The 27,810-nt window shown below is 50.8% G+C and overlaps 3 protein-coding genes across 10 annotated transcripts in view; 1 reads left to right on the plus strand and 2 right to left on the minus strand.

The window, feature by feature from the left end:
* Window positions 1–13,220, minus strand: part of GJC1 (gap junction protein gamma 1) — a 44,023-nt gene extending 30,803 nt beyond the window's left edge. For 4 of the 7 annotated variants that reach the window (XR_009868483.1, XR_009868484.1, XR_009868479.1 and 1 more), the window contains exon 1: window positions 13,150–13,220. The gene's annotated coding sequence lies outside the window, so the exon portion shown is untranslated. Of the gene's footprint in view, window positions 1–12,454; window positions 12,576–12,613; window positions 12,633–12,701; window positions 12,788–13,149 lie in introns of those variants that run through there. The other 3 variants (XR_009868481.1, XR_009868482.1, XR_009868480.1) reach the window with 3 other exon arrangements.
* Window positions 13,221–25,424: 12,204 nt separating this feature from the next.
* On the plus strand, window positions 25,425–26,853 carry HIGD1B (HIG1 hypoxia inducible domain family member 1B). The gene is made up of 3 exons (XM_062175416.1): window positions 25,425–25,524; window positions 26,029–26,163; window positions 26,789–26,853. Exons 1-3 carry the CDS (start codon window positions 25,425–25,427, stop codon window positions 26,851–26,853), a joined length of 300 nt encoding a protein of 99 aa, XP_062031400.1.
* Window positions 26,854–27,200: 347 nt separating this feature from the next.
* EFTUD2 (elongation factor Tu GTP binding domain containing 2) overlaps window positions 27,201–27,810 on the minus strand; it is a 46,670-nt gene continuing 46,060 nt past the window's right edge. Inside the window, exon 28 of one of the 2 annotated variants that reach the window (XM_062175412.1) lies at window positions 27,201–27,755. In XM_062175412.1, coding sequence (XP_062031396.1) covers window positions 27,660–27,755 — 96 coding nt within the window. In that variant the 3' untranslated portion in view covers window positions 27,201–27,659. The remainder of the gene's footprint in view (window positions 27,756–27,810) is intronic. The other variant, XM_062175409.1, reaches the window with a different exon arrangement.

Here is a 27,810-nt window from a genome sequence, read left to right on the forward strand (position 1 = left end):
TCTTCCATCTGCTGGTTCACTCCCCAGATGGTTGCAACAGCTGGAGCTGTGCCGATCCGAAGCTAGGAGTTTCTTCCAGGTCTCCCACGCGGGTGCAGGGGCCCAAGGACTTGGGCTATCTTCTACTGCTAACCCAGGTCATAGCGTACAGCTGAAATGGAAGAGGAACAACCGGGACTAGAACCCGTGCCCATGTGGGATGCCGGCACTCCAGGCCAGGGCTTTAACCCCCTGTGCCACAGCGCTGGCCCCCGCCACTATAGTTTAAAAGGTCATGCATAGGGGCCAGTTCTGTGGGTCAGCAGGTAAAGCCACTGCATGCAGTGCCAGCATCCCATAAAGGCACCAGTTCAAGTCCCAGCTGCTCTACTTCCGATCCAGCTCCCTGCTAATGCACCTAGGAAAGCAGCAGAAGATAGCTCAGGGATCCTGTACCTACATGGGAGAACCAGAAGAAGCTCCTGGCTTCAGTCTGGCTCAGCCCCGGCCATTTCAACCATTTGGGAAATGAACCAGCAGATGGAAATCTCTCTGTAACTCTGCCTTTCAAATAAATAAAGCTTTTTAAAAAAAATGAAGGTACTGGCCGGCGCCGCGGCTCACTAGACTAATCCTCCGCCTTGCGGCGCCAGCACACCGGGTTCTAGTCCTGGTCAGGGCACCGGATTCTGTCCCGGTTGCCCCTCTTCCAGGCCAGCTCTCTGCTGTGGCCCAGGAGTGCAGTGGAGGATGGCCCAAGTGCTTGGGCCCTGCACCCCATGGGAGACCAGGAGAAGCACCTGGCTCCTGCCATCGGATCAGCGCAGTGCGCCGGCCACAGCACGCCAGCCGCGGCGGCCATTGGAGGGTGAACCAATGGCAAAGGAAGACCTTTCTCTCTGTCTCTCTCTCTCACTGTCCACTCTGCCTGTCAAAAAATAAATAAATAATTAATTTAAAAAAAATGAAGCTAACAGAAAAAGTCCATGGAAAATGGAATTAAAAGTTTAGCAGCAGGTGTTCTGGCACAGTGGATTAAGCACCACTTGGGTTGCCCACATTCCACACTGAACTGCCAGTTCAAGTCTCACATTCTCTGCTTCGGATCCAGCTTCCTGGGAGGCAGTGAATCATGGTTCATGTGCGTGGGCCCTTATCACCCACATGGGTGGCAGTGACCCAAGTACCTGAGTCATCATCATTTGCTGCTTCCCTAGGTGCACATTAGCCAGAAGCTGATATTACGAGCACAGCTGGGACTTGAACCTAGGCATTCCAATATGGGATGTGGGTGTCCTTAGACAGCCCACCCCTATACACATCCTTTAATATAAAAATTCTTTTTTTTTTTTGACTGGCAGAGTGGACAGTGAGAGAGAGAGACAGAGAGAAAGGTCTTCCTTTGCCATTGGTTCACCCTCCAATGGCCACCGCGGCCAGCACATTGTGGCCGGCGCACCGCGCTGATCCCAAGGCAGGAGCCAGGTGCTTCTCCTGGTCTCCCATGGGGTGCAGGGCCCAAACACATGGGCCATCCTCCACTGCACTCCCGGGCCACAGCAGAGAGCTGGCCTGGAAGAGGGGCAACTGGGATAGAATCCGGCGCCCCGACCGGGACTAGAACCCGGTGTGCTGGCGCCACAAGGCGGAGGATTAGCCTGTTGAGCCACGGCGCCAGCCTGATGTATCAATTCTAATTCTCAACTTTTACCCAACAAATATGCTCAAAGACACACAGAGTAATACAAGAGAACATTCACGGCAGTATTGTTTTTTTTTTAATTATTTATTTATTTGAAAGTCTGAGTTACAGAGAGAGAGAGGTCTTCCATCCACTGGTTCACTCCCCTATTAGCCACGACAGCCAGAGCTGTGTTGATCTGAAGCCAGGAGCTAGGAACTTCTTCCAGGTCTTCCACATGGGTGCAGGGGCCCAAGGACTTGGGCCATCTTCTACTGCTTTCCCAGGCCATAGCAGAGAGCTGGATTGGAAGTGGAGCAGTTGAGTATCAAACCGGCACCTATATGGGATGCTGGAGCTTCAGACCAGGACATTAACCCACTGCACCACAGCGCCGGCCCCATGCAGTACTGTTGATAATGGGGCCAGCATTGTGGTGTAGTGGGTAAAGCTATCACTTGCAATGTCAACATCCCATAAGGGCACCAGTTTGTGTCCTGGCTACTTCACTTCCTATGCAGCTTCTTGCTAATGGCCTGGGAAAGCAGTAGAAGATGGCCCAAGTGCTTGGGCCCCTGCTTACTCACATGGGAGACCCAGATGAAGATCCTGGTTCCTGGCTTCTGCCTGTCCCAGCCCTGGCCGTGTGGCCATCTGGGGAGTGAACCAGCAGATTAAAAGATCTCTCCTCCTCCTCTCTTCAAATAAATAAATAAGTCTTAAAAAAAAAAAAAAAACTAACAGTAAGGAATTGGATAACTGGATAAAACTTACGGAGCATTAAGTAATCAAAAAGGAGAAGGAGGGGCAGGCATTTGGCACACAAATGAAGATGCCACCTGGGATGCTCGTATCTCATCAGAGGTACCTGGCTCAAGTCTTGGCTCAGCTTTTAACCCAACTTTCTGCTAATGTGAACCCTGGGAGGCAGAGATGATGGCTCAAGTGCTTGGGTCCCTGCCACCCAAATGAGAGACCCAGATTGAGTTCCTGGCTCCTGACTTCAGCTTGGCCCAGCACTGGCCATAGTGGCATTCGGGGAGTGCATTTGCAGACAGAAGATCTCTCTCAAATAAAATGAAAAGCAAAACCTTAAAAACTAATCAACAAAGATAATGAGGCAGCTCCATCTGTACTGATAAGAAACAAAATGTGATGTAAGGGGCTGGCGCTGTGGCGTGGTGGGTAAAGCCGCTGCCTGCAGTGCCGGCATCCCATATGGGCTCCGGTTCAAGTCCTGGCTGCTCCTATTCCGATTCTGCTCTCTGCTGTGGCCTGGGAAAGCAGCAGAACATGGCCCAAGTACTTGGGCCCCTGCACCTGTGTGGGAGACCCGGCAAAGCTCCTGGCTTCAGGTCGGCGCAGCTCCAGCCAATGCAGCCAACTGGAGAATGAACCAGCGAATGGAAGACCTCTCTCTCTCTCTCTCTGCCTCTCCTCTCTCTGTGTAACTCTTTCAAGTAAAATAAATAAATCTTTTAAAAAAAAATGTGATGTAAAGTACCAGTAAAGGGGCAGGTGTCATGGCACAGAGGTTAGGCTGTTGCTCGGGATGTCTGCATCCCATACTGAAGTGCCTGGCTCAAATCCCAGCTCTACTAATCCAGCTTCCTGCTAATGTGCATCCTGGGAAGCAGCAGATGATGGCCTGAGTACGGGAGACCTGGACTGAGTTCCAGCCTCCTGGCTTTGGCCTTGCCTAGCCCTGGCTATTGCAAACATTTGGGAAGTAAACCCGCAGATGGAAGATCTGTGTACTCCACCTTTCAAATAAATAATAATTTTTTAAAAAGATATCAGTTGGCCGGTGCCGCAGCTCAATAGGTTAATCCTATTGCGTCGGCACCCCGGGTTCTAGTCCTGATTGGGGCGCCGGATTCTGTCCCGGTTGCTCCTCTTTTAGGCCAGCTCTCTGCTGTGGCCCGGGAGTGCAGTGGAGGATGGCCCAAGTGCTTGGGCCCTGCATCCACAAGGGAGACCAGGAGGAAGCCCCTGGCTCCTGGCTTTGGATCAGCGGCCGCGGCGGCCATTGGAAGGTGAACCAACGGCAAAAGAAGACCTTTCTCTCTCTCTCTCTCTCATTGTCCACTCTGCCTGTCAAAAAAAAAAAAAAAAAAAAAAAGATATCAGTTAAAAAGGTAGGCTGAGGTGTGCGTATGATGCAGTGAATAAGATATAAGATACCGGTTATGGGCCAAGTGTTTGACCTAGCAATTAAAACACCGCTTGAGAAGCCTGCATACCATCCTGGAGTGCTTGATTTGAATTTGAACTTCCTGCTAATGCATATGTTAGGAGGCAATGCATGATAGCTCAAGTGTTTGGGTACCTGCCATACATATGGGAGACCTGGATTGAGCTCTTGGGCATTTGGGGATTGGGCCACTGGATAGCTGTGTTCTGTCTTGTAGGAACTAAGCAAAAAAAAAAAAAAATTTAGAAAGCAGGCTATAGAACAGTTTGTATAATATAGGCACTGTGGCACAGTAGGTTAAGCCTCCAACTCTGGTGCTGGAATGCCATATGGGTGTCGTTTTGTGTCCAGGCTGCTCCTCTTCCATTCCAGCTCTCTGCTTATGGCCTGGGAAAGCAATGAAAGATGGCCCACGCACTTGGGTTCCTGCACCCACGTGAGAGACCCAGAAGAAGCTCCTGGCTTCAGATCAGCCCAGCTCTGGCCTTTGCATACATCTAGGAAGCAAACCAGCAGATGGAAGACCTCTCTCTCTCTCTCTGTCTCTCCCTCTGTCTTTAACTCTGCCTCTCAATAAATAAGCCTTTAAAAAAAAAAAAGAAAAAGAAGACAGTATGTATAGTGTGCCACTATTTATGTGTTGGGGTTGGGGAAGAGAATGAAAAACAAGGGATATCACACAAAACAGAAAATAGAATTTGCCTCTGTAGGGAAAAAACGTGCAGTTAAGACAGCTGTTTTCTGCATCCCAGCACCTGGGTCTGAGCCCCAGCTTCTGCTAGTGCAGACCTCAGTGCAGCAGTGGTGGCTCGAGTAGTCGGTTCCTTCAACCCATGTGGCAGACCTGGACTGAGTGCCGGGCTTCCAGCCATCATGGGCATTTGCAGAGTAAACCAGAGGATGGCAATTCTCTCTGCAAATTTCTCAAGTAAAAATTTTAAAATGAGTAATTAAATTCTGTAAGGCAAGTGTATCATTTAAAAAAAAACTGTAATTTTTAAAAAGTCAATGAAGTGGAATTCTTAAGTACAAAACCATCACCTTCAGCCTCAAAGTACAAAAATCCCTTTCTTTTTTTTTTTTTAATTTTTTTTATTTTTGACAGGCAGAGTGGACAGTGAGAGAGAGACAGAGAGAAAGGTCTTCCTTTTGCCGTTGGTTCACCCTCCAATGGCCGCCGCGGTAGCGCGCTGCGGCCGGCGCACCGCGCTGTTACGATGGCAGGAGCCAGGTGCTTCTCCTGGTCTCCCCTGGGGTGCAGAGCCCAAACACTTGGGCCATCCTCCACTGCACTCCCTGGCCACAGCAGAGAGCTGGCCTGGAAGAGGCGCAACCGGGACAGGATCGGTGCCCCGACCGGGACTAGAACCTGGTGTGCCGGCGCCGCAAGGCGGAGGATTAGCCTGTTGAGCCACGGCGCCGGCAAAAATCCCTTTCTTGGGACATTATAATGTCCCTTGGCCCAGCAAATGGCAAGAAATCAATTATTACAGCTAGATACAGTGTGTCAAAGAAAAAGCCTCATCTTCAATTACTTTATTTCATCAATAGTCTGCCTGAACACCGCAGAGATAATCTTCCTAGGAGATAAGATTCACCAATATTGTGTATCTTATATATAGGTGATCATGTATTTTGGACTATTGAAACTACTGAAGATTGATCCAGTTAAAGCTAGCTAGTAGTAAGTTTACAATAATGAGGTTTCCACTAAAAGACACTACAAGGGCCAGCGTTGTGGTTCTGCAGGTTAAGCTGCTGCCTGCAATGCCAGCATCTCACATGGATTCTGGTTCAAGTCCCAGCTACTCCATTTCAGGTCCAGCTCCCTGCTAATGTGCCTAGGAAAGCAGCAGGTGTTCCAAGTAGTTGGGCCCCTGCCACCCACATGGAGTTCCAGGCTCCTGGCTTTGGCCAGGCAGCCTGGCACCAGCTGCTGTGGCCATCCGGGGAGTCAACTGGTGAATGAGAGCTCTCTCTCCCTCTCTGTAACTCGGCCTTTCAAATAAATATTCTTAAAAAAAAAAAAAAAAAAAAACTTCACTATGGGGCTAGTGCTGTGGCATAATGGGTAAACCCATCGCCTACAGTGCTGGCATCCCATATGGCTGCTCTACTTCCAATCCAGCTCTCTGCTATGGCCTGGGAAAGCAGTTGAAGATGGCCCATGTCCTTGGGCCCCTGCACCCACGTGGGAGTCCTGAAAAAAGCTCCTGGCTCCTGGCTTCGGATGGGCGCAGCTCCAGCTGTTGCAGCCATCTGGGGAGTGAGCCAGTAAATAGAAGACCTCTCTCTCTCTCTCTGCCTCTCCTCTCTCTGTGTAACTCTGACTTTCAAATAAATAAATAAAATCTTTAAAAAAAAAAAAACATTTCACTACAATCGGGAGCTTCAACTAAAAAGTAACCACACATATAAATGAATGACTGAATACACAGATGAACTACGAGCCAGATGCTGGGGGCACCAGGCTATTCGAGACAGACATCACTGCTCACTTTACAGAGTTTATAGTCAAATGTGAAATAGGGATTTCAGAAATGCCGAAAGAAAACTGTGATAAACACTATGAGAGGAAACTGCGAGGTACTAGAGGAGCATGCTGATCTGGGAGGATCAGCAGGGCTTCTCTGTAGAAGTGACATTTAAGCAGGTTCCAAAGACTACAGAGTTGCCTCCCAGGCAGAGGGATTAGAAGCATGCAGCATGTGCAAGGGCCCTGGGGTGAGCTTTGAACTTTCCAGGAATAGAAAAAAGATCAGTATGACTGAACCAAAGAAAATAAGAAAGAACGTATAAACAGATGGTTGTGGAGAAGTAGGCAACGCCAGATCACACCTTGTTAAGGGAAGATACCAGGCTTTCAAGGTAAACAATGCAAGTTTTCTGATAACTGACTTAATCAACATCCTTAAAAAGGTAATTCTAATGGCTATGAAAAGAACAGATGAGGGTGCACTGCTTAGGGATATGTACATATGCAGTAAAGTACTAAAAAATGCAAAGGGGGAAATAAATCAAGTTCACGATCTGGGAGGGGGTGCCATCAGACAGATCAAGACTCAACCGTAAGGGCACTATTTTATTTCTGAAACTGCAACGAGGGTACACGGGCATTTATGGTAGTATGACATTACTTTCTGTATTTCAAAGTTCTCATTTCTACATTTTCTCTTTTTAGTAAAAGAAAGTTAGAAACAACTATGATGATCTCAGGAAGCAGTGGCCTGGATCAGGAAGGGGAGAGGCGTGGTGGGGAGTTATTTTAGCAGTCTGATATTAGACTGTTTGAAACTAAGATTGAGAGCTCAGTTTGGACAACTAAATTCAAATTACCTGAATCTCAGTGGAGTCGCTGAGCAAGGAGCTGAGATCAACAAAGGGACCTGGAGCAGGCATTTAGGCTAGTGGTTGACTTCCGCAAACCACACTGGAGTACCTGGTTCCACGCTCAGCCCCAGCTCCCGACAATGCAGACTCGGTGATGGCTTAAGTAACTGAGCTCCTGCCAACCGACTCAACTGCAGGCCTCGGTGCCAACCCCAGTGCAGGCCCAGCACTGGTCACCACAGGTGTGGAGAAGCAACAAGCACATGGGAGCTCTGTCTCTCTGCCTCTCAAATGCAAAAATCAAAAAAACCAAAAAGGAGTCTCCAAATCATTACACACTGCACTCATGTATCCAGTATTAAAGTCAATTACACAGACATATATGTGGGCAGACATTTGGCCTAACAGTTATGATGCTAGTTAGGATGCCTGCATCCCACGCTGCACTACTGGGTTTGATCTCTGGCAATGGCTTAAGTAGCTGAGTTCCTGTCAGCCACGTGGAAGGCCTGGACTGTGTTCTTTGCTCCTGGGCAAGGCAGGCATTTGGTGAGTGAACCAACCAGTGCGTGACTGCACTCTCCTATGTTTCTCTCTGCCTCTCAAACACACACACACACACACACACACACACACTGGATCTAGGCTACAGATACTCAAAATATATATGGTAACTGAAGCCACAAAATGAATAAGATTAGAGTAAGAAAAGATCTTGTAGAATTCTTAAGACAGCTGGTGGGGCTCTAAGGAAACAGTCAGAGAAAGACGGAAAATTAGAACCCAGAAGAAAATAGAGTATTTCAGGAAGGAAAACTCTGAATCCAAATAAAAATCTACTCTGCCTTGATAACTAGGAATCCTAGGTCCAAGAATGAGTCAAAGGGCATTACTCAAAAATAAAATCCAGCTCTGCTTTCCCCTGAGTTAAAAGGAGTATTATAACTCATTAATGAGGAAACAATAAATTCAGCCACAACTAATAAATCCTACAAAGATGCGGATGAAAGCTATCTTTATTTAACTATCTGGGAGCTGGATGTAGTCTAGAAGAGTGGGATGCGTGTGGGGGTTGTGGTGCAGTAGGTTAAGCTGTCCCTTGGGACCCCTGCATCCCATACTGGAGTAGCTGGTTCAAGTTCTAGCTGTTCTGCATTTCAAATCCAGCTTCTTTTTTAAAGATTTATTTATTTATTTATTTGTAAGAGTGACAAAGAGAGATCTTCCAAATGGCCATCTTCCATCTGCTTCCACCTCCCCAAATGGCCATGACAGCCAGGTCTGGGCCAGGCTGAAGACAGGAGCCAGGAACTTCATCTAGGTCTCCCATGTGGGTGGCAGGAGCCCAAGTACTTGGGCCATCTTTCACTGTCTTCTCAAATGAATTAGCAGGGAGCTGGATCAGAGGCAGAGCAGCCAGGACTCAACACAGCACACGAGCAGCAGCTTAACCTACTGCACCACAACGCCAGCCCCAGACTAAGCTTACCAACGCACCTGGGAGGCAGCAAATGACGGCCCAGGTGGGCCCCGGCCACCCACATGGGAAACAAGGATGGAGTTCCTGGCTCCTGGCTTTGGCCTGGCTCAGCCCACGATACTGTGGGCATCTGGGGGAGTGAACTACTGGATGGAAGAGCTCTCTGAATCTCCCTCTCTTTGTCACTGTGCTTTTCACATAAACAAATATATCTTTAAAAAAAAATGGGGTATATGAAATTTATTCACTTTCTATAAAGGAAAAACAAACTTACTCAAAAACCCTATATGTCATTTGTTTCAAAGATCTGCAAGAACTTCCAATGGTTAAGCCTTTTTTAAAAATTTGAGGGGCAGAGAGCTAAGAGACAGAGAGACAACCCATCTGCTGGTTCACTGCCCAAAGGCCAGCTATGGCCAGGCTGAAGCTGAGAATGGAAGCCAAATTTATGTCTCCCACAGGGATCCAAGTGTTCGAGCCACCACAACTCCAAATAATTTTTAAAATGACATCATCCTTGGGGCTGGCGTTGTGGCACAGCATATTAAGCCATCGCTTGCAGTGCTAGCATCCCATAGGGACGCAGGTTCCAGTCCCATCCACTCCACTTCCAATCCAGCTCCCTGGTAATGTGCCTGGGAAAGCAGCAGAAGGTGGCCCAAGTGCTTGGGCCTCTGTCCCAATGTGGGAGATCCAGATGAAGCTCCTGGTTCCTGGCTTCAGCCTGGCCCAGCCTCAGCTCCAGCCATTGTGGCCATTTTGGGAGTGAACCAGTGGATGAAAGATATCTCTCTGTAACTCTTTCAAATAAACAAATCTTTAAAAAAAAAAAAAAGTATTTATTTATTCAAAAGGCAACATTACAGAGACAGAAGGAGACAGAGATCTTCCACTCGCTGGTTCACTCCCAGGTTGAAGCCAAGTGGCAGGAGCCCACCTTGAGCCAAGCACTTGGGCCTAACTTCTGCTGCTTTTCCCAGGCCATTAGCAGGAAGCTGGATTGAAAGTGGAGCAGCTGGGACTCCAAGCTGTGCCCGTATTGGATGTCAGTGTTGCAGGCAGCAGTTTTACCTGCTAGGCCACAATGCTGGGCGCCAAGAACAGGTGTCTTAATCACTAGGTTAAATGCCTGTCCCCAGACTTTTTTTAAAGTCTGTCAAAAATCACTCTGAGAGCCAAAAAACATGCAGTATTCATCTCTGTCTTCAGCATCTGAGTGCCAGACATAAATACTTAATTAAAAAAAGTACACTGAATGAGTGGACACTCGATACTTCTGTGCAAACTGCACTGGAGCTACAGCAATGCAGCCTCAAAAACAAGCTTCGACTGAGCGCTCCACTCATGAGTTCCTCACAAGACTTTATTTCTCTGGAAATAATACGCTCTCTGTAAAGACATTATCTCATGCTTGTCACAGGAAAACCCTCTAGGCAGCACATTCTACAGGTACGAGAAAGAAAATAAACCTCAAGGAGTGCGTGCTGTCAGCCAACCACACTCTGCAAAACTGTACGCCAGCCAGGATTGACGATCTGGTCATTCATGCTTGAGATCTGTAGAATATAGTGTTAATAGGTGCTTACTTCCACTCATGCTAAACTTAACAGCTGTAGCAACACATTCGAAGAGCAACTGCTGACACTTAACTGATACTAACAGTTCAGAACTGTTTTCTATGTCTGAATTTCAATCAAAATCTACCTTCTCATACCTGTTCTTAAAGAAATGGTCTTATAATCAAAAGAACAATCCTTTTATTTGCCTAATTTCTATCAGATTTTTTAAAACAGGAGCAACACGTTACTACAAGCATGAGTTCAGAAACACATAATTATATTCAGTTGCATTTAATTATCCAGATTAAAAAAAAAAAAAAGTAGGGAAAGGCGGCATTTTGGCATAGTGGGGTTAAGCTACCACCTGTGTTGCCATCGTCCCATATGGGCTATGGTTCAAGCCCCAGCTGCTCCACTTTTGATCTAGCACCCTGCTAATGTGCCTGGGAAAGCAATAAGAGATGGTGGAAGACTTGTATGAAGTTTCAGGCTCCTGGCTTCAACCTGGTCCAGCCCTGGCTACTGCATCCATTTGAGAAATGAACCAGAAGATGGCAGATATCTCTCTCTCACAGTGTCTCTCCTCTCCCTGTAATTCTGCTTCTCAAATAAAGCAAATCTTAAAAAGGGGGAGCAGGTAGGTAGCAGGGATTGGCACTCATTCCATGCAGAAGACCTGACCACATCCCATACTGGAATGTCTGGGTGTGAGTTCCTGCTCTGCTTCCAATTCAAATTCCTGCTAACGCCCACCACAGGAGGCAGCAGGTGATAACTCAAGTACCTTTGTCCCTGCCACCCACGTGGGAGACGCAGATGGAGCTCCTGGCTGCTGGCTTTGGTCTGCCCAGGCCCAGCTGTTGCTGGAATTTGGGGAGTGAACCAGTAGATGAAGAACTCTCTCTCTGTGTTGCTCTTTCAAATAAAAGCAAACAACAACAAAGAACACATCTCATTAATTTTGAAATGAGAACATACTTCACATACAGCAACAGTTATTTCAGACTTGTCACTCTGCACTGAATTAGGCATAGAACACTGTATTTATTAAGAGAATGATCTTCTGCATTTTAATTACATATATATATATATATATATATATATAAAATATTCCATGACCCCAATAACAGAATTGAGTCTGGAACTGGGGGCTAATCAAAGATAAAACTACACTCCACTCCTTTGGCTGCTTTATACAAATATGAGAACAAAAATTAACAAAGGATAACACCACTTATTGGCTTATGATTGATAAATCCTCTGAATTAAAGGCTAAAACTCAATTCTACCTTCATGCACAGAGAAAATTATTGGCTCCTTTTTTTTTTTTTTTAAAGAGAGAATTGAGGCTCTTTAGAGCCAAGTATTGATAGAAAACCAATTCTGAATTCAAACAATTTAAAAAGTTAAAAGTGCTGTCTGAAAAGCTCTGGAAAAAAATGCACAATGGTTTAGTACAATTAGTACATGATATCAAGTCATGACGAATCAGGACAAATATTAACAGTATTTCTGTATAACTTCTATGTCGTCTCTTGCTACAGCACTCTGTGGACAAAGATCCGGCAGAATTAAAGGCAGATTTGTTTACCAGAGCTTTTTACCTTTTACCCAAAGGAGTTTAGTTCATGTTTCTTTAATTCTGCTACTCTACAGCACCTACAAAATCCAAAGCAACTGCAATATACGTACAAGCTCAAAAACGAAATGAGCAAAGTTAACCACAATTCATGTATTTTTATAGTCATGGGCTCTGGAATTAAGTTTTTTTAATGGGGGAGGGGTATTTCAACCTTGTTCTGAGTTAACACCTCCGTCCCGCTTAGAGGGTTCCTCAATCTGTGATTCCAGTTATTTATGCTTTCTCCCTGCGGATTCTAATGCACTCGACAGTTTTCTGCTGAGCAGGAAATGAACAGCCCCGTTCATCTGTGTAGTTTTACGGCGCTTTCTCAGACATGCTCACCCGAATGTCCACACAACACCGACCTAACGATGCTAGATGCACCGGCACACCAGCTAACACGGCCCTGGAGCTCACCCTAGCCCGACGCACTCCACTCCACAGCCGCCGCTAACAAAATAAAGCACAATGAAGTCAACACCACCGCCAGTCCTCAAGCAACAAAGATTCCTTCAAACGATAAAACCACGCTCGCCCCAGGAAAAGCAACCCCAATCAAGACTCTGAGACAAAATCGCAAAAAAAAAAAAAAAAAAGGAAACACCACCCAAACTCAGGAGCGCACAGCGCCGTCAATCTTTTCGATCCGAAGCTCCAAGCGCAGCCGCCAAGCACAACTGCCCGCAATCGCCGCGTTAGCGCCTTTTCTGAATTTCGAATGCGGAGACTCGGGAGGAAACCACACAACAGTCCCCCAAAGTTTCACCAAGTCGGGGGGAAAAGTCCTTCCAAGTGGAGAAAACGCCGTCCAGCAAGGGGCGCCGAGCCAGCCCTCCGGCCCCCAGCCCGCCCACCTCCAGGGCGGCGGGCGTCCGGGCCCGGAGGTGATGGAGAGGGCGTCGGAGGAGCCGGCGCGCTCCGAGGTGCCGGGGGCCGAGGCCGGGCAGACAAAGAGCAGCCCGCGAAGCGCCCCTAACCGCCCGGAGTTGCTGAGAGCGCCGCCCCGGTGCGCGCCGCCGGAGCCGCCCCCCGAGCCGTTTCCCTCCCAATTTGGGAGCCGCGCGCCCGCGGACAAAGAGGGAGGGCGCGCCGGGGGCCGGGCCGGGACGCGGGCGGCGACGCCCCTCCAGGCGCGGCGGGAAGCCCTCGGCGGCGCCCCCCGTGGCTCCCCCAGCCCCGGCCGCGCTCGCCCCGCGCCCCGCGGCCCCTCGGCGGGCTCCCCCCACGAGTTCGCCCGCCGCCGCCCCCCGGGACCCCGCCCCGGTCGCTTCTCCTCAGCCGGCCCCGCGCTGCCCCCCTCACCGGGCGGCGAGTTTCCGCGGAGCCGCCTCCTCCGCCGGGCCTCGGCCCGTCCCGCCGGCCGCCGCCTCATGTGCCCCGCGTCGCCATCGCCGTCGCCGCCACCTTCGCTCCTCCTCCACCCGGCTTCGCGGCCGCCGCCTTCGCCTCAGTCTCCAGCCGAGGCTGAAGCCGCTCCCGCCGCCTCCACCTCCCGCTCCCGCCGCCGGGACCCGCGGAGAGGCGCCTGCGCACTACACGCCGCGGTGGGGGCGGGGGCGTCCCGCCGCGGCCTGGGAGCAGGGGGCGCGCGGCACGCGGCGCTCGGGTGGGAGGGGGCGCCCGGGGCGCGCGGGCGGCGGCGCGGACTGCAACTTTGTGCGGCGGGGTCCGCGCGCTCCCGGGCGGTCCCCGCGGTGCCTGTCGCGGTCGAGGCGCGGCGCGCGTGGCTCCCACCGGCGCGGAGACTGCACCCGGGATGGGAGCCGACCGCTCCCGGGCAGTCCATCCCTCCAGCGAGACTTGGGGGACAGGCGTCCCGACGGCGGAGCCTCAGCGTGAGCTAACGGGCTAACACGCCTCGCCTGGGGTGCCCTGGGTTGGTTCCTGGAGCCCTGGAGTTGCCGTGTGCGCTCAGCCTCTCCGTGGTCCAGCGGAACGTGGGATGCTGATGCCGCGACCTGGGCTCCGGTGTGCAGCTGCTGCACGACCCCACGGGCCCTGCGTGGGGCAATCGTCCTAGTTTCCGACGTCGTGGCTTTTAGAGGCATTCTAGGTACTTTTGAGGTCCTGGACTTCTGGAACTAGCAAGACCCTAATAGGCCATTTCCTCTTAACTCCTCGCATCCCAGCAGAAAACATTTCAAAGGGTTGTCTCAAAGTCTTCACGAATAAAATCTCCATTTTTAAACTGCCGATTAAGAAGCCGAAAACGACCCAAAGGCTTTAAGTAGAGCGGAAACCTGCGTTAACAAAGGAAGACTGAGGCGATGGAGCCGGTACCTGGTGCCCTCCGGGTCTGGCTGGAGCATCGCGATGCAGATGGGTAGGCTCTTGTGAGGCCCTTTGGATCTGACAGGGGCTGGCTCCCTGCGGGTCCGACTCGCCCGCGGAAGCCAAGCCTCCGGCCACTTCAGAGGTGGAAAACTCGAAGGCTGGGCATCTGGCCTGCTGACAAGTTTTGTTTGGCCAGAAGAATGTTTTCCAAAACTATGAGTTGTACGCCAAAATTTTTAAAATCTGGACTTCTGGCTTCTGTCTAAAAAAGCCAAAAAGTGTGCTCGGGCGGGCTGAGCCCCTGTGTCCCCGGGGGCAGCTACTTGGGGTAATGTTTGTTTATTCAGGGCGGACACCTGTCATTCTGTTGCTTGAGTCTTTGGTCATTTGTTTGGCCTGAGTATTTGTTACTTCTCTTTGTGCTTGCTGTGGTTCTGCCCCACCCCCACCCCCACCCCATCCCATTGCTCCTTTACTGATGTATTTAACTTGGCAGATATGGGACCAGGCATTGTGGAGCGATTGGTTAATCCCCCATATCGGAGTGCCTGGGTTCTGGTTCAAGTTCGGACGGATGGAATTCGTGGCTCCTGGCTTCAGCCTGCCCCAGCCAGGCTGCTGTTGGCATCTGGAAGTTTTCTAACACTCTGCTTTTCAAGTAAGTTAAAAATTTTTAAAATGACAAGTGTGAAGACCCTATAGATACATGAAAATACTAAGAACGTAATAACGAAAATAAACATGACATCTTTTTTACTAAAAAAAAAAAAGTGTATTTTCATTTATTTGAAACAGCAACAGAGACAGAGAATCTTCCATCAACTGGTTCACTCCCCCCAAATGCCTACAACAGCCGGTCGCAGGCCAATTCCTAACCAAGAGCCCAGAACTCAATCCAGCTCTCCCTGCGGGTTGCAGAGACCCGAGTACTTGAGTCATCATCCACCTGCTGCCTCCACTGTGTGTATTAGCGGGAAGCTGGAATTGGAAGCCAAGCCAGTACTCAAATGCAGGCACTCAGATATGGGATGCAGATGTCCCAAGGGTCGTCTTAACCAACTGCACCATTTGCCCACCCCAAGCTGGACACTTTTTTTTTTTTTTTTGGTCTGAAAACATTTATTTGACAGGCAGAGTGACAGGAGAGATCTTCCATCCACTGGTTCATTCCTCAAATGTCCTCAATGGCCATAGCTGGATCAGGCCAAAGCAGGGGAGCCAGGAACTCTATCTGGATGTCCCATTTGTGTGTCAGTGGCCCAAGCACTTGGACCATCTTCTGCTGCTTTTCCAGGTGTGTTAGCAGGGAGCTGGAATGGAAGTGGAGCAGCTGGGACTTGAACCTGTGCCCACATGAGATGCAGGCGGTAGCTTAAGTCACTATGCCACAATGCCAGCCCCAAGGACAATGTCATTTTCAAAGTTATATGGAGTTGTGATGGCTCAAACAGCTGGGTTCCTGTAGGAGATGTGGACTTAGCAACTGGTGCTCCTATGGGATGCCCAACATTGCAAGCAAGAGCTTAACCTGCTGCTGCCGCAAGCTGTATGCTATTAAAAATGAACTTTTTTTAAAAATTTATTTGAAAGTCAGAGTTAGAAAGAAAGAGAGAGAGAAGTTCTCCATCTGCTGGTTCACTCCCCTATTGGCCACAACAGCTGGAGCTGTGCCGATCCGAAGCCAGGAGACAGGAGCTTCCTTTGGGTCTCCCACGTGGGTGCAGGGGCCCAAGCGCTTGGGCCATCTTCAACTACTTTCCCAGGCCATAGCAGAGAGCTGGATCAGAAGTGGAGCAGCTGGGTCTTGAGCTGGTGCCCATGTGGGATGCTGGCACTGCAGGTGGCAGCTTTACCCACTACGCCACAGCGCCGGCCCCGACCTTTTATTTAAAGATGTATTTATTTATTTGAAAGGCAGAGGTAGAGGAAGGGAGCGGCAGAGGCAGAGAGAGATCATGAATACACTGTTCCACTTCCCAAACGGCTACAGGGGCCAGGGCTGGGCCAGGTCAAATCCAGGAGCCAGGAGCTTCATCCCAGTATCCAAGCAGGGGCCTGAGTAATTGGTGCCCATTTCTGCTGCCCTCCCAGGTATATTAGCAGGGAGCTGGGTTGGAAGTGGAGCAGCCAGGACTTGAACCAGACAGAGCCCATATAGGATGTTGGCACTGCAGGCAGAGGCTTAACCCATTGTGCCACAGTACCAGCCCCAGATAGTCCACTTAAAAAAAATTTATTTATTTATTTGAAAGGCAGAGTTAGAGAGAGAGAGAGAAGGAGAGAAAGAGATAAATCTTCCATCTACTACTTCACTCCCCAAATGGTCACAACTCTGGGCTGGGCCAGGTGGAAGTTGGGAGCCAGGAGCTTCCTCCAGATCTCCCACATAAATGCAGGGGCACAAGGACTTGGTCCATCCTCTGCAACTTTCCCAGGCACACCAGCAGAGAGCTGGATTGGAAGTGGAAGAGCCCGGACTCTAACCGACACCCCTATGAGATGCCAGCACTGCAGGCAGTGCCTTAACCTGCTGCACTACAGTAGCAGCCCCAGATAATGCACTTTTAAGTGGCATATTAAGACTTCAATTTCTCGTTAGGTATTATCTTCCTATAAATTCCTGGATGAACCTGCGGGGAAGACTTCCCATCTTTTGTCATTGCCCATTCTTTTTTTTTTTTTTTTTTTTTTATTTCTTATTTTATTTGTTTCTTTTTCGTGATTGCCCATTCATCATGGAGGTTAGGGGCAAACAATTTCTTTGTTTCTTTTTTTGGACAGGCAGAGTAGACAGTGAGAGAGAGAGACAGAGAGAAAGGTCTTCCTTTTGCCGTTGGTTCACCCTCCAATGGCCGCTGCGGCCAGCGCATCTCGCTGATCCGAAGCCAGGAGCCAGGTGCTTCTCCTGGTCTCCCATGGGGTGCAGGGCCCAAGCACTTGGGCCATCCTCCATTGCCTTCCCGGGCCATAGCAGAAAGCTGGCCTGGAAGAGGGGCAACCGGGACAGAATCCGGTGCCCCAACCAGGACTAGAACCCGGTGTGCCGGCACCGCAAGGTGGAGGATTAGCCTAGTGAGCTGCGGCGCCGGCTCAGGGGCAAACAATTTCTAAATTGTCACTACTGAGGCTGGCGCTGTAGCACAGTGGGTTAAAGCCCCTGTCTGCAGCGCCAGCATCCCATATGGACGCAAGTTCAAGTCCCGGCTGTTCCATTTCCGATCCAACTTCCTAATGTGCCTGGGAAAGCAGCAGAAGATGGCCCAAGCACATGGACCCCTTGAACCCACATGGGAGACCTGGATGAAGCCCTGGCCATTGCAGCCATTTGAGAAGTGAATCAGCAGATGGAAGACCTCTCTGTCTCTATCTCTTTAACACTGTCTTTCAAATAAATAAAATAATTCTTAAGAAAAAAATAAAGTCACTACCAAGTTCACCGCAATGTCTCTTCTAGCAGGAAAGCATTTAAAGAGGGTAAAAGTGCGACCCTAGGAAGCAGCTAAATTGTTTTACCTGTAGGTCGTTCAAGAAACAGAATCTCAAGAAACAGGTCAGAACCCAAGGCCAGAGGCCCTTGGGCCAGGTGGTCACCAGGAACAGAAGCAGACCTGGTTATCCACTGGAATGAGAGCTCCCAGAAGGCAGGAACGCCGCGTGCCTGCTCCCAGGACACAGCCGGCACGTAGCAGGTAACTAGGAAGCATATACATATGGAATGAATGAGTGAATGGAAAGCGTGCCATTTCTGGAACAAAAAAGGCAGGCTATAGGAGGGAAAGAAAGAAAAAAAAAAGGCCCAGTTTTAAACAAGGAAATGGGTCTTTCCAGCGCTTGGCAGGCAGCAGCACAGTCGGGAGCTATGAGAACCACACCACTTCGTATTCACATGGGACCCAAGCAGGAAAGGATCAAAACCCTGTTTGGGAACTCGAGAGTCGCCCTGGGGCTCTGTGGTTTTGGGGACAGTAGGGTCAACTTGAAGGCTGCAGTGTGTCACTGTTTCCATTACACGTTTTCCAGGGTCCCCACTTGGTGGCAAATGTAGAGCAGACTCCGTCTTGGAGGATGGGAGCAGAGGCCCGGGATGGTAGGATCTGGGAATGTTCCCTGTTGGCAACAGGCGTCCTGTCCGCCCCAGACTGGCTGGCTGGTGAGGAAGAATGGGTAGCAAGTTCCTGATTTCGCCCGCAAGTGGGAGGGGTATTAGCAGCTGAACAAAGCGCTCTCCGTCTCCATCTCCACTAATCCTCAGTGTCGGTTACCCAGTCTGATTCTCCCGGCCTTTGCCTATAGGAATGTGGGCTGGGGCAGATTTTTTTTTTTTTTTTTGAATAGGTAATACAAGGAGTACAGAAGAAGCAGTCCTCCCTCCCCCCATTCAGGTATCTCCTGGTTAGCAGTTTCTTTTCTTTTCTTTTCTTTTTTGACAGGCAGAGTGGATAGTGTGAGAGAGAGACAGAGAAAAAGGTCTTCCTTTTTGCCGTTGGTTCACCCTCCAATGGCCGCTGCGGCCAGCGCATCTTGCTGATCCGAAGCCAGGAGCCAGGTGCTTCTCCTGGTCTCCCATGGGGTGCAGGGCCCAAGGACTTGGGCCATCCTCCATTGCCTTCCCGGGCCATAGCAGAGAGCTGGCCTGGAAGAGGGGCAACCGGGATAGAATCCGGCGCCCCAACCGGGACTAGAACCCGGTGTGCCGGCGCCACAAGGAGGAGGATTAGCCTGTTAAGCCACGGCGCAGGCCCCGGTTAGCAGTTTCTTGTGCATTAATACTGGATTTTAAATTAAGGTTGGGAGCAGGCATTTAGACTGTTGGCGCCAGCTGGGATGCAAGCATCCTATATTGCAGTGTGTGGGTTCAAGTCCTGCTTCTGCTCCCAATTCCACTCCTGCTTCCTGCTAATGCAAACCCTGGGAGGCAGTAGTGATGGCTCAAGTTCTTGGGTCTCTGTCATCCACATGGTACACTTAGGTTATGTTCCTGGCCTCCACCCTGCTCAGATCCCATCATTAGAGGAATTTGGGGAGTGAATCAGCAGATGGGGGTTCTCTTTGGCTTTCCTTCTCTCTCTGCCTCTCAAATAAATAAATACTTAAATTAAGACTGGTTTCCTATGACCAGCACTGTGGCGTAGCAGGTAAAGCTGACGCCTGCACTGCTGATATCCCATATGGGCACCGGTTCGAGTCCTGACTGCTTCACTTCCCATCCAGCTCTCCAATATGGCCTGGGAAAGCAGTAGAAGATGTCCCAAGTCCTTGGGCCCCTGCACCTACATGGGAGACCCTAAAGAAATTCCTAGCTCCTGGCTTCAGATTGCCCCAGCTCCAGCCATTGTAGCCATCTAGGGAGTGTATCAGTGGATGGAGGACCTCCCTCTCTCTGCCTCTGCCTCTCTGTCACTCTGCCTTTCAAGTAAATAAATAAATCTTTTTTTTTTTTAAAAGATGGTTGTGGGAATGAGATGATGAAATATATGTGAATCATATGTAAATTTTAAAGAATTTTTATTTAAACATTTTATTTACTCACTTTCATTTATTTTTGAAAGGCAGAGTGAGAGAGAGAGAACATCCTCTATTGGCTGGTTCACTCTCCAAATGGCTGCAACAGCCAGGGCTGGGCCAGGAGGAAACCAGGAGCCAGAACTGTATCTGCTCTCCCACGTGGGTGGCAGGGGCGCAACTGCCTGAGCCATCATCTGCGGCCTCCCAGAGTGAGCGCTAGCAGGATGCTGAATCAGAAATGGGCCAGGACTCGAACCCTAGGAGTTTGACTCTGGGATGTGGGCATTCCAAGTGGGGGCTTAATCTGCTACGCCAAAACACCCACCACACACTGTAGGCGGTCATACATTAGTTTTGCATTATAAAGTGGTATATGGTTGTCACCACTTTTGAGTAGATGGTTTGTTTATTTGCTGTGTGATCTGGGTGTATTAACCTCTCTGAGCCTGGATTTCGTATAAAATGGAAATTGTGAGATGGACCTGTTGGGGCTGTGTGAGGATTAAATAAAACCTGTAAAGTGCCTGAACCTTGTAGGCTCTGCAGACAGTAGTCCCCTCCTGTGGTGCGCTCTAGAGGAAGCTGGGTAACTGGGATGTTCAAAAGCAACCAACTCAAGGACCTTCACAAACATTTCTTGTTTTCTTTTTTTAAAGGTTTATTTATTTATTTGAAAGGCAGAGTTACAGAGAGGCAGAGGCATAGAGAGAGAAAGACAGAGGTCTTCCATCTGCTGATTCATTCCCCGGATGGCCGCAAGGGCTGGAGCTGCTCTGATCTGAAGCCAGGAGACAGGAGCTTCTTCTGGGTCTCCCACATGGGTGCAGGGGCCCGAGCGCTTGGGCCATCTTCTACTGCTTTCCCAGGCCATAGCAGAGAGCTGGATCGGAAGTGGAGCAGCCAGGTCTTGAACCAGCACCCATGCGGGATGCTGGCACTGCAGGTGGCCTCCACAAACAGGTCACATTTGTCATCTAATACAGTAGTCCCTACTGTTTTCCTGTGTGGCTCAGAACTGCTCCTTCAAAGACATGATTCTGTAACATCAGTGACCACAGCCCAATTCTGTCTCCCACCACCCTACTCGTGCCCTCTTTTTTTTTTTTTAAAAGATTTATTTATTTATTTGAAAGAGAGAGAGAGAGAGAGAGTCTTCCATCTGCTGGTTCACTCCCCAATTGGCTGCAGCAGCACAGCTGCGCCGATCTGAAGCCAGGAGCCAGGAGCTTCTTCCACCCATATGGCATGCCGGCACTGCTGCTATACCACAGCGCCAGCCCCTACTCGTGTCCTCTTGACATGTTTTGTACAAATTTTTAATTTCTTGAAAAAGCCCTTGCTCCCAGCCACTGGTTCACTCCTCAAATGCCCTGCCTGTTGGCAGACACCAGGAATTCAATCCAGGTCTTCTCCCATGTGAGTGGCAAGGACCCAATCACTTCAGCCATCACTACTGCCTCCTAGGGTGAACAGTAGCCACTAGGCCAAACACTGGCCCTCAAGATTTGTGGGCACTGAAAGCACTTTCCTGGCCCTCAGGCTGCCCTTGGACAAATGCTACAAGGTCCTTGGAACCCAATGTCTTTAAAGAGAGGGAGTGATGGCCGGCGCCGTGGCTTAACAGGCTAATCCTCTGCCTTGCGGCGCCAGCACACCGGGTTCTAGTCCCAGCTGGGACACCAGATTCTATCCCAGTTGCCCCTCTTCCAGGCCAGCTCTCTGCTGTGGCCCGGGAAGGCAGTGGAGGATGGCCCAAGTGCTTGGGCCCTGCACCCACATGGGAGACCAGGATCAGCGCGATGCGCCGGCCGCAGCGGCCATTGGAGGGTGAACCAATGGCAAAAGGAAGACCTTTCTCCCTGTCTCTCTCTCTCTCACTATCCACTCTGCCTGTCCAAAAAAAAAAAAAAAATTAAAAAAATTAAAGAGAGGGAGTGTTGACACCCTCCCCACCCCAGGTACCTCCTAGAGGCTGCCTCAGCCTAGCCATGTTACCTAGAAACTTCCACTGCCCCCGCCTGTCCCTGTTACCCTGCTCTTTGTCCCTCAGATTCCCCTGGACAGGACACTCTGGCCTACTGTGTTCTCCAGCCCTTCTCACTCCAGCTGGGAGCACCCTCTGTGCTGCTAGTTCATTCTCCATCATCCCCAGGTGCAGCTCAGGGTAGACGCTCCGGGTCAATTCCCTCCTCTCTGGTGACTCAGCTCCCGTAGGCTATGCGGAACAGAACTGGGCCTTAGATTGTGTTCAGAGCCTCAAGAGTTAGTGTCCCCTTCCTGTCCCTTCCCCTTCAGTGCAAGAGGGAGAACAGGCCTGAAGCTTCCGGCTAGGATGCAGAGGCCCAAACCTGGGGCAGGGTGGCCAGGGAGGGATGGGAAGGGTGTGAATTTGGTAACGTTCCTGTATGCTGTCGGGGCTTTCTGCTTCTTTCCCAGCCTCCAGCCAGTGGACAGGGAATTCTAACAGCCATCCCTTGAGCCCTTACAGTAAGCACCCCCCTCCCCGGGGTAGAGCCTACCTTCAGCTTAACAGACACACTCACAGCTTCAGTGGCATAACCAGTATTTGGAGTGATTGGTCTAATCAATTCCACAGCTGACTCTGGCCTATGCTAGTCTTTCTGCGTCATTCATTTAGACCCCTCAAAACCGGAATTTCTTTTAATGTGACCTGATCTGGAAGAAAAAGAGATTTTCTAAGCAAATCACTAAATGTAGAAATATTTAAATGGAAACCATTATTGAAGACTTGGCATATTAACAAAAATGATGCTATCCCCATGTTATCTTATCTGTTTGCTAAAACAGGACTCTGGAAGTTTTAGTCACTGTATGTTCTCACAAGGTTTGAAATAGAAAGTAATCTTATTTCTCCAGTTTCAACACTTGCTCTCCACTTTGCATACAGTCCAACAGTCCAGAGTGGTTAGATTAGCCTTGGGGAATGGTTCGAAGTCAGGTCCTAGGGCACATGTTCGGTGCAATGGTTAAGATGCCACCTGGGAGACCAGCCTCCCGTACTGGAGTGTTTGAGTGTTCGAGCTTCTTGCTAACACACACCCTGGAGGCAGCAGGTGATAGCTCAAGTGGTTGGGATCCTGCCAACTCCATGGAAGATGCGGATTGAGTACTAGGCTCCTGGCCCAGCCCTGGCTGTTCTGGGCATTTGGGGAGTGAACCAGCAGACAGATCTGTGTGTCCTGCCTGTCCTTCTTCGCTTTAACTAAGAATAATTTGTTTTTGAAAAGTCTTGTCCTTTTTCTATCACTTACTGTAACTGAACCTCAGTTTTTTTTTTTTGTCTGTGAAATGGGGATAAAATAAGCAGTCTACATAAAGCAGTTAGCACACTGCTTGGCCCATATAAAGTGTAAGTCATAGAACTATAATGGTTTTCTCAGCCCTAGACTGATGGGAGAACCAACCTAGTCTCAACAGGGAGAAGTGGAACTTCGCTCTCCAGAGCCTGCTCCATTTTGGTTTTTTAATTAAAGATTTTTATTTATTTATTTGAGAGGTAGAGTTGCAGACAGTGAAAGGGAGAGACAGAGAGAAAGGTCTTCCCTCTGTTGGTTCACTCCCCAGAGGGCTGCAACTGTGCCGATCCGAAGCCAGGAGCCAGGTGCCTCTTCCCGGTCTCCCACATGGGTGCAGGGGCCCAAGGACCTGGGCCATCCTCCACTGCTTTCCCAGGCCATAGCAGAGAGCTGGACTGGAAGAGGAGCAACCAGGACTAGAACCGGTGCCCATATGGGATGCCGGCGCTGCAGGCGGAGGATTAACCTACTGCACCGTGGCGCCGGCCCCCGCCTGCTCCTTTCTTCAAAGGGCTTGGGAGTCTGCCACCCCTCAGTCTCTGGCCTGGACCCGTAAGCCCACGGATCACCCAGGTCCTGAGAATTCAGGCTCCGGCTGGGACCTGGTGTGTGTGAAAGGCTGGGAGGAGAGTTCCCATGGACAGCGGGGCTACGTGACGGCCCTGGGGAATCACTGTGACCCTGGGACTCTGCCTAGAGCCATGAGGGCTGGGGAGAGAAAGAGGCTCATCAGCTGCTGGACAAATCCCCCCTGCCAAAAAAGCCCGTGCAGCATGGACACATGGGCTGAGAGTCATCGGGGAAAGGACAAAGGCCTGGGATGGAGCGGGACTCTCCACAGGGCACCCCGATTGCTCCCCGCTCGCGTAGTAAGTACTCTTCTCCCGGCCTCCTCAGGGGAGCCATGATTGGCCAGCCCCGCGGAGGTGACGGTTGCAGTTGGCCAGATCTGAGTTCAGAGCACGGCGCTGTCACTTTCCTGCCGCGTGTTCTTGGGTGTGCCACGCAGCCTGCTTTGTGAACTACTTACCAAAGATAAGAGTTGAGGGATCTGAAATACAAATATTGACACCAGCCCAATGCTAATGCCAGTCACTGTCATCCTGTCACCAGAGTGGGCACTGCCCCCATAGGCGGGACAGAGCTCTGGAGCCCCAAGGGATTTCCCAGTGGTTTTTTTTTTTTTTTTTGACAGGCAGAGTGGACAGTGAGAGAGAGAGACAGAGAGAAAGGTCTTCCTTTTTGCTGTTGGTTCACCCTTCAATGGCTACTGCAGACGGCACATCTCGCTGATCCGAAGCCAGGAGCCAGGTGCTTCTCCTGGTCTCCCTTGTGGGTGCAGGGCCCAAACACTTGAGCCATCCTCCACTGCCTTCCTGGGCCATAGCAGAGCTGGCCTGGAAGAGGCGCAACCGGGATAGAGTCCGGTGCCCCAACCGGGACTAGAACCCGGTGTGCTGGCGCCGCAAGGCGAAGGATTAGCCTGTTAAGCCACGTCGCCGGCCCCCAGTGGTTTCTAATGCTGGAGCTCCCCGCCATCTGGTCTAATATGCCTTCCCAGGGCCCAGAGCTCAGCAGACGGGGGGTTAAGACGAATGTCCTGTCCTATCTCCTCCCCTTGCCTCTCTCACTTCAAAGTCTCCATAAAGTCCAAGCTGCTGCTTCCTTGACCCCATAGTGGCAGCTCCCACAACAGCTCTTGACCGGTTCAGAACAGCAGACGCTCGGTCCTGGCCTGGCTGTGCACTCTCCACTTTCTAGCCTCTCCTAGGGTAAGAACCAGCATGCTAGGACTGGGGGCCACTGGGACAGGAGGGGCAACCAGAAAAAGTTGACTCAAGCAGGATGGGTCTCAGAGGACCTCCCACTGGTATAACTCCTGGTCTCAGTCTAGTCTGAGCGAGAAGAGCACACGAGTTCCCAGCCCAGCGAGGGAGGTAGAGGACTGATAACCAGGGGGCTGGCAAGGAACAGGGAAGCAGTTCAAGGACTGAAGTGTGTCCCTTTAGTATCCATGTGCAGAAACAAGGCAGCTTATAACGAATCAATGTCCGGTCACTGGAATCTGTGGCTCTGGCTCCCTGGGGACAGAGCCTGCTCTGCAGCCCTCTTAGAAGCAGCTGTCACAGACCCGACTACGGGGACTCCAGGATTCAGGCCCTGTGCCTCCTGCTCTCATCTGTGGATTTTTCCAGCTGTTTTTCTTGGCTCAAGGATTACACCGAAGTGTAAAGTCAGAACAAGCAGGGAAGAGGCAGATGTTAGGAAGGAGACATGGAGAAAGTGGCTGCTGGTGGCCCAGCACCTGACACAGGACACCTGGGAGGGGCATCTTTTCAAGGAGAGGCTGAGTTGGGCACAGTATGGGTCGCAGCAATTAACCCCCTCCTTCCCACTCTGGAATTTTTACTGTGGGGTGCCTCCTTCCAGGACTGGGCTGAAACCTAGGGATCCCAGCTGTCGGCATCGGGGTCCACAATCATGTCTGCTAACAAAGGCTGGTGGGTGCCACCTGAGGGCGAGGAGAGTGTTTCTGGAAAGTTCCTGAGGAAGACCAAGGAGTCTCCGCTGGTGCCTATAGGTAAGCAGGGAAGGGAAAGGGGGCAAGGCGTTCATGCATCTTAGTCTTTTCAAATAAAGCAGAAGTCAGAGAACTCATTTGGTCCTACACACTGAGCAAGGCTACAGCAGAGGTGCCAGGGACAAGCCTGACAATGACATGAGGGAATCTGGATGGGCAGAGGTGGTGGCCGGCTGAGTGCATGGGACACAGGGGCCCCAACACCAGCCTCAGCATGGGCAGGCTCAGGTCCATACCAGGATGTGGGTGCCAGCAGAGGGTGAGGGCCCAGAGCAGAGCTAGGTGGGGACGTTGCATGACAATGATGGGCTATCTGTACATGGAGGGGGGAGTCACTTTGAAAATGCCAAGGGGAAGCTCATCTTCCAGGGGTGCTCCCCCACCCCGAACCTGCAGGAGAGTGGCTGTTTACCTCGATGGCCTGCCTACCTAGTGCCGCATTTCTCATCAGGGGAGCACTGTGCCTGGTGGTTGAGGCCAGGAGGTCTTGTGCTCTGCCCACAGGCTTAGGAGGCTGCTTGCTGGTGGCAACTTACAGGATTTATCGGCTGAAGGCTCGGGGTTCCACCAAGATGTCCATACACCTGATCCACACCAGAGTAGCAGCACAGGCCTGCGCTGTGGGTGCCATTATGCTAGGTGAGTAGGTTGGTGGGGTCCCAGGAGAATGAGGGCAAAATAGATGAGGCAAAGTCTGGCTCTGAGTCCTGACAGTGGAAGGGACTGCGACTTCAGTTCCTGCTCCTTGTACATCAGGCCTGTGGGGACAACCTGTACACAGAGCCATTTCCAGGGTTCCCTGTTCAACCTCCTATCCCTGGCCTAAGGTAAGGGTATGCAGCCTGTTCTGACAAGATGCCCCAGAGGGAGAGAGTCACGCAGCAGGATGTATACATTCCAATTCTCTTCCTCCTGGGATCAGAGAGAGAGAGCTACTCGTTGAGTGACAGTGGACAAATCCCGCTCACCAAGCCTTGGTTTTCCCACGTAAACCCTAACTGTGGTCACCCCTCGCCTGCCTGCTTCACAGGTTGCTGTGAGGTTCCCCCAGACAATACGCAGGAGCGCTCTGTCAGGTGGGCTGTTTGCCCGGGCTGCCTGGTCAGATGTTGGAGCAGCTGCTGGGACCTGGGGCAGAAAGACAAGTGAGGCAGCTGGACTCTTAAGGGAACGGCTGTAGACCGAACCCCAGGGACACCTGGGAGAACCAGAGCACAGGTGCAGGGCTCCATGCCAAGGGGCCTTTCTCCTTCTCCCTACACAGGCGCTGTGTACACAATGTACCGAGATTACAGCAAGAGGACAGCATCGGATGCTGGGGAGAAGTAGACTCACGGGCCTGGGGTAGTCAGACTCCTGCGGCAATCCCTGTGTGCTAATAAAGAAGTCTTGCGGAAAAGCAACAGTCTCTTCTTCATGGGCAGAGAACAGAGTAAGGGACCAATGGTGGTGGCTGGTGAGGACCTAGAAAAATGGCCACAAATCAAAGTGCTCTGGCCCCTAACTCCAGGGCAAGAGAGATTCTTAAGGGGTAGCAGTATCCTGAGGAGGTGCAGCAGGCCTCGGAACCCAGCAACCCAACCAGCTCATACACCTCAGGTCCCACCAGAGCAGCATGGCGTGGGGTGGGAGGGTGGGGGCATGCTCAGGGGACCATGGAGTTCGGAGGCAGGAAGGAGGCTACAGCTGGGAGCAGAGGCAGTGAGGCCTCAAGGGAGATGACGTACATCCAGAATGTAAGGGCCAGGACTGGACGGGACGAGGGGGTGGGGATGAAAGAGGCACAAGAAGGCAGAAGTCGGAATGTTCTGTTCACTTACAAACCATGGCTAAGGTTGAACTTGTAAAAATAAATTCCATGTTATCCAAAGACAGGGCCCCTTGGAGTTAAACACTTTCATCCTTCTTTTTCCTTGAGCCCAAGTTCCTCTTTTTCTTGGAAATGGAGCCAGGTGGAGGCCACAGAAGAAACCATGAAGGAAAAATGCTCCTCCCCTACTGGGGCTTGGGATGGAAGTCCGTGGGCACAGTGTTTCCAGGACACTTTCTGACAAGGTGAAGGTCAGGGCCCACCAGGCCTCAGCTTCAAGCCCAGGAGCTGCACCTGCGGCAAGCGGTGCCAGCAGTCCCCACACTCACATGGGGTAATTGAGCACAACATCCTGTTTGGCAAGCTCCAGCAACATAGGGTCGTCGAAGAACTTGCTGATGCTCACATCTTCACTCAGGCCCTGCAGAGAGTGGGAGTGAACGTGAGAATGAGGTCTACGGGGGCTGACTGGCTGG

The sequence above is a fragment of the Lepus europaeus genome, chromosome 18, assembly GCF_033115175.1.
Source record: "Lepus europaeus isolate LE1 chromosome 18, mLepTim1.pri, whole genome shotgun sequence".
In the NCBI taxonomy this organism is placed as follows: domain Eukaryota; kingdom Metazoa; phylum Chordata; class Mammalia; order Lagomorpha; family Leporidae; genus Lepus; species Lepus europaeus.

What these genes read in the sequence shown, in the direction of transcription:
- HIGD1B (XM_062175416.1), top strand. Translation starts at nt 25,425, where the DNA reads ATGTCTGCTAACAAAGGCTGGTGGGTGCCACCTGAGGGCGAGGAGAGT. An exon ending in GTCTCCGCTGGTGCCTATAG is followed by an intron (nt 25,525 to 26,028) that starts GTAAGCAGGGAA and finishes CTCTGCCCACAG; the next exon opens with GCTTAGGAGGCTGCTTGCTG. An exon ending in TGTGGGTGCCATTATGCTAG is followed by an intron (nt 26,164 to 26,788) that starts GTGAGTAGGTTG and finishes CTCCCTACACAG; the next exon opens with GCGCTGTGTACACAATGTAC.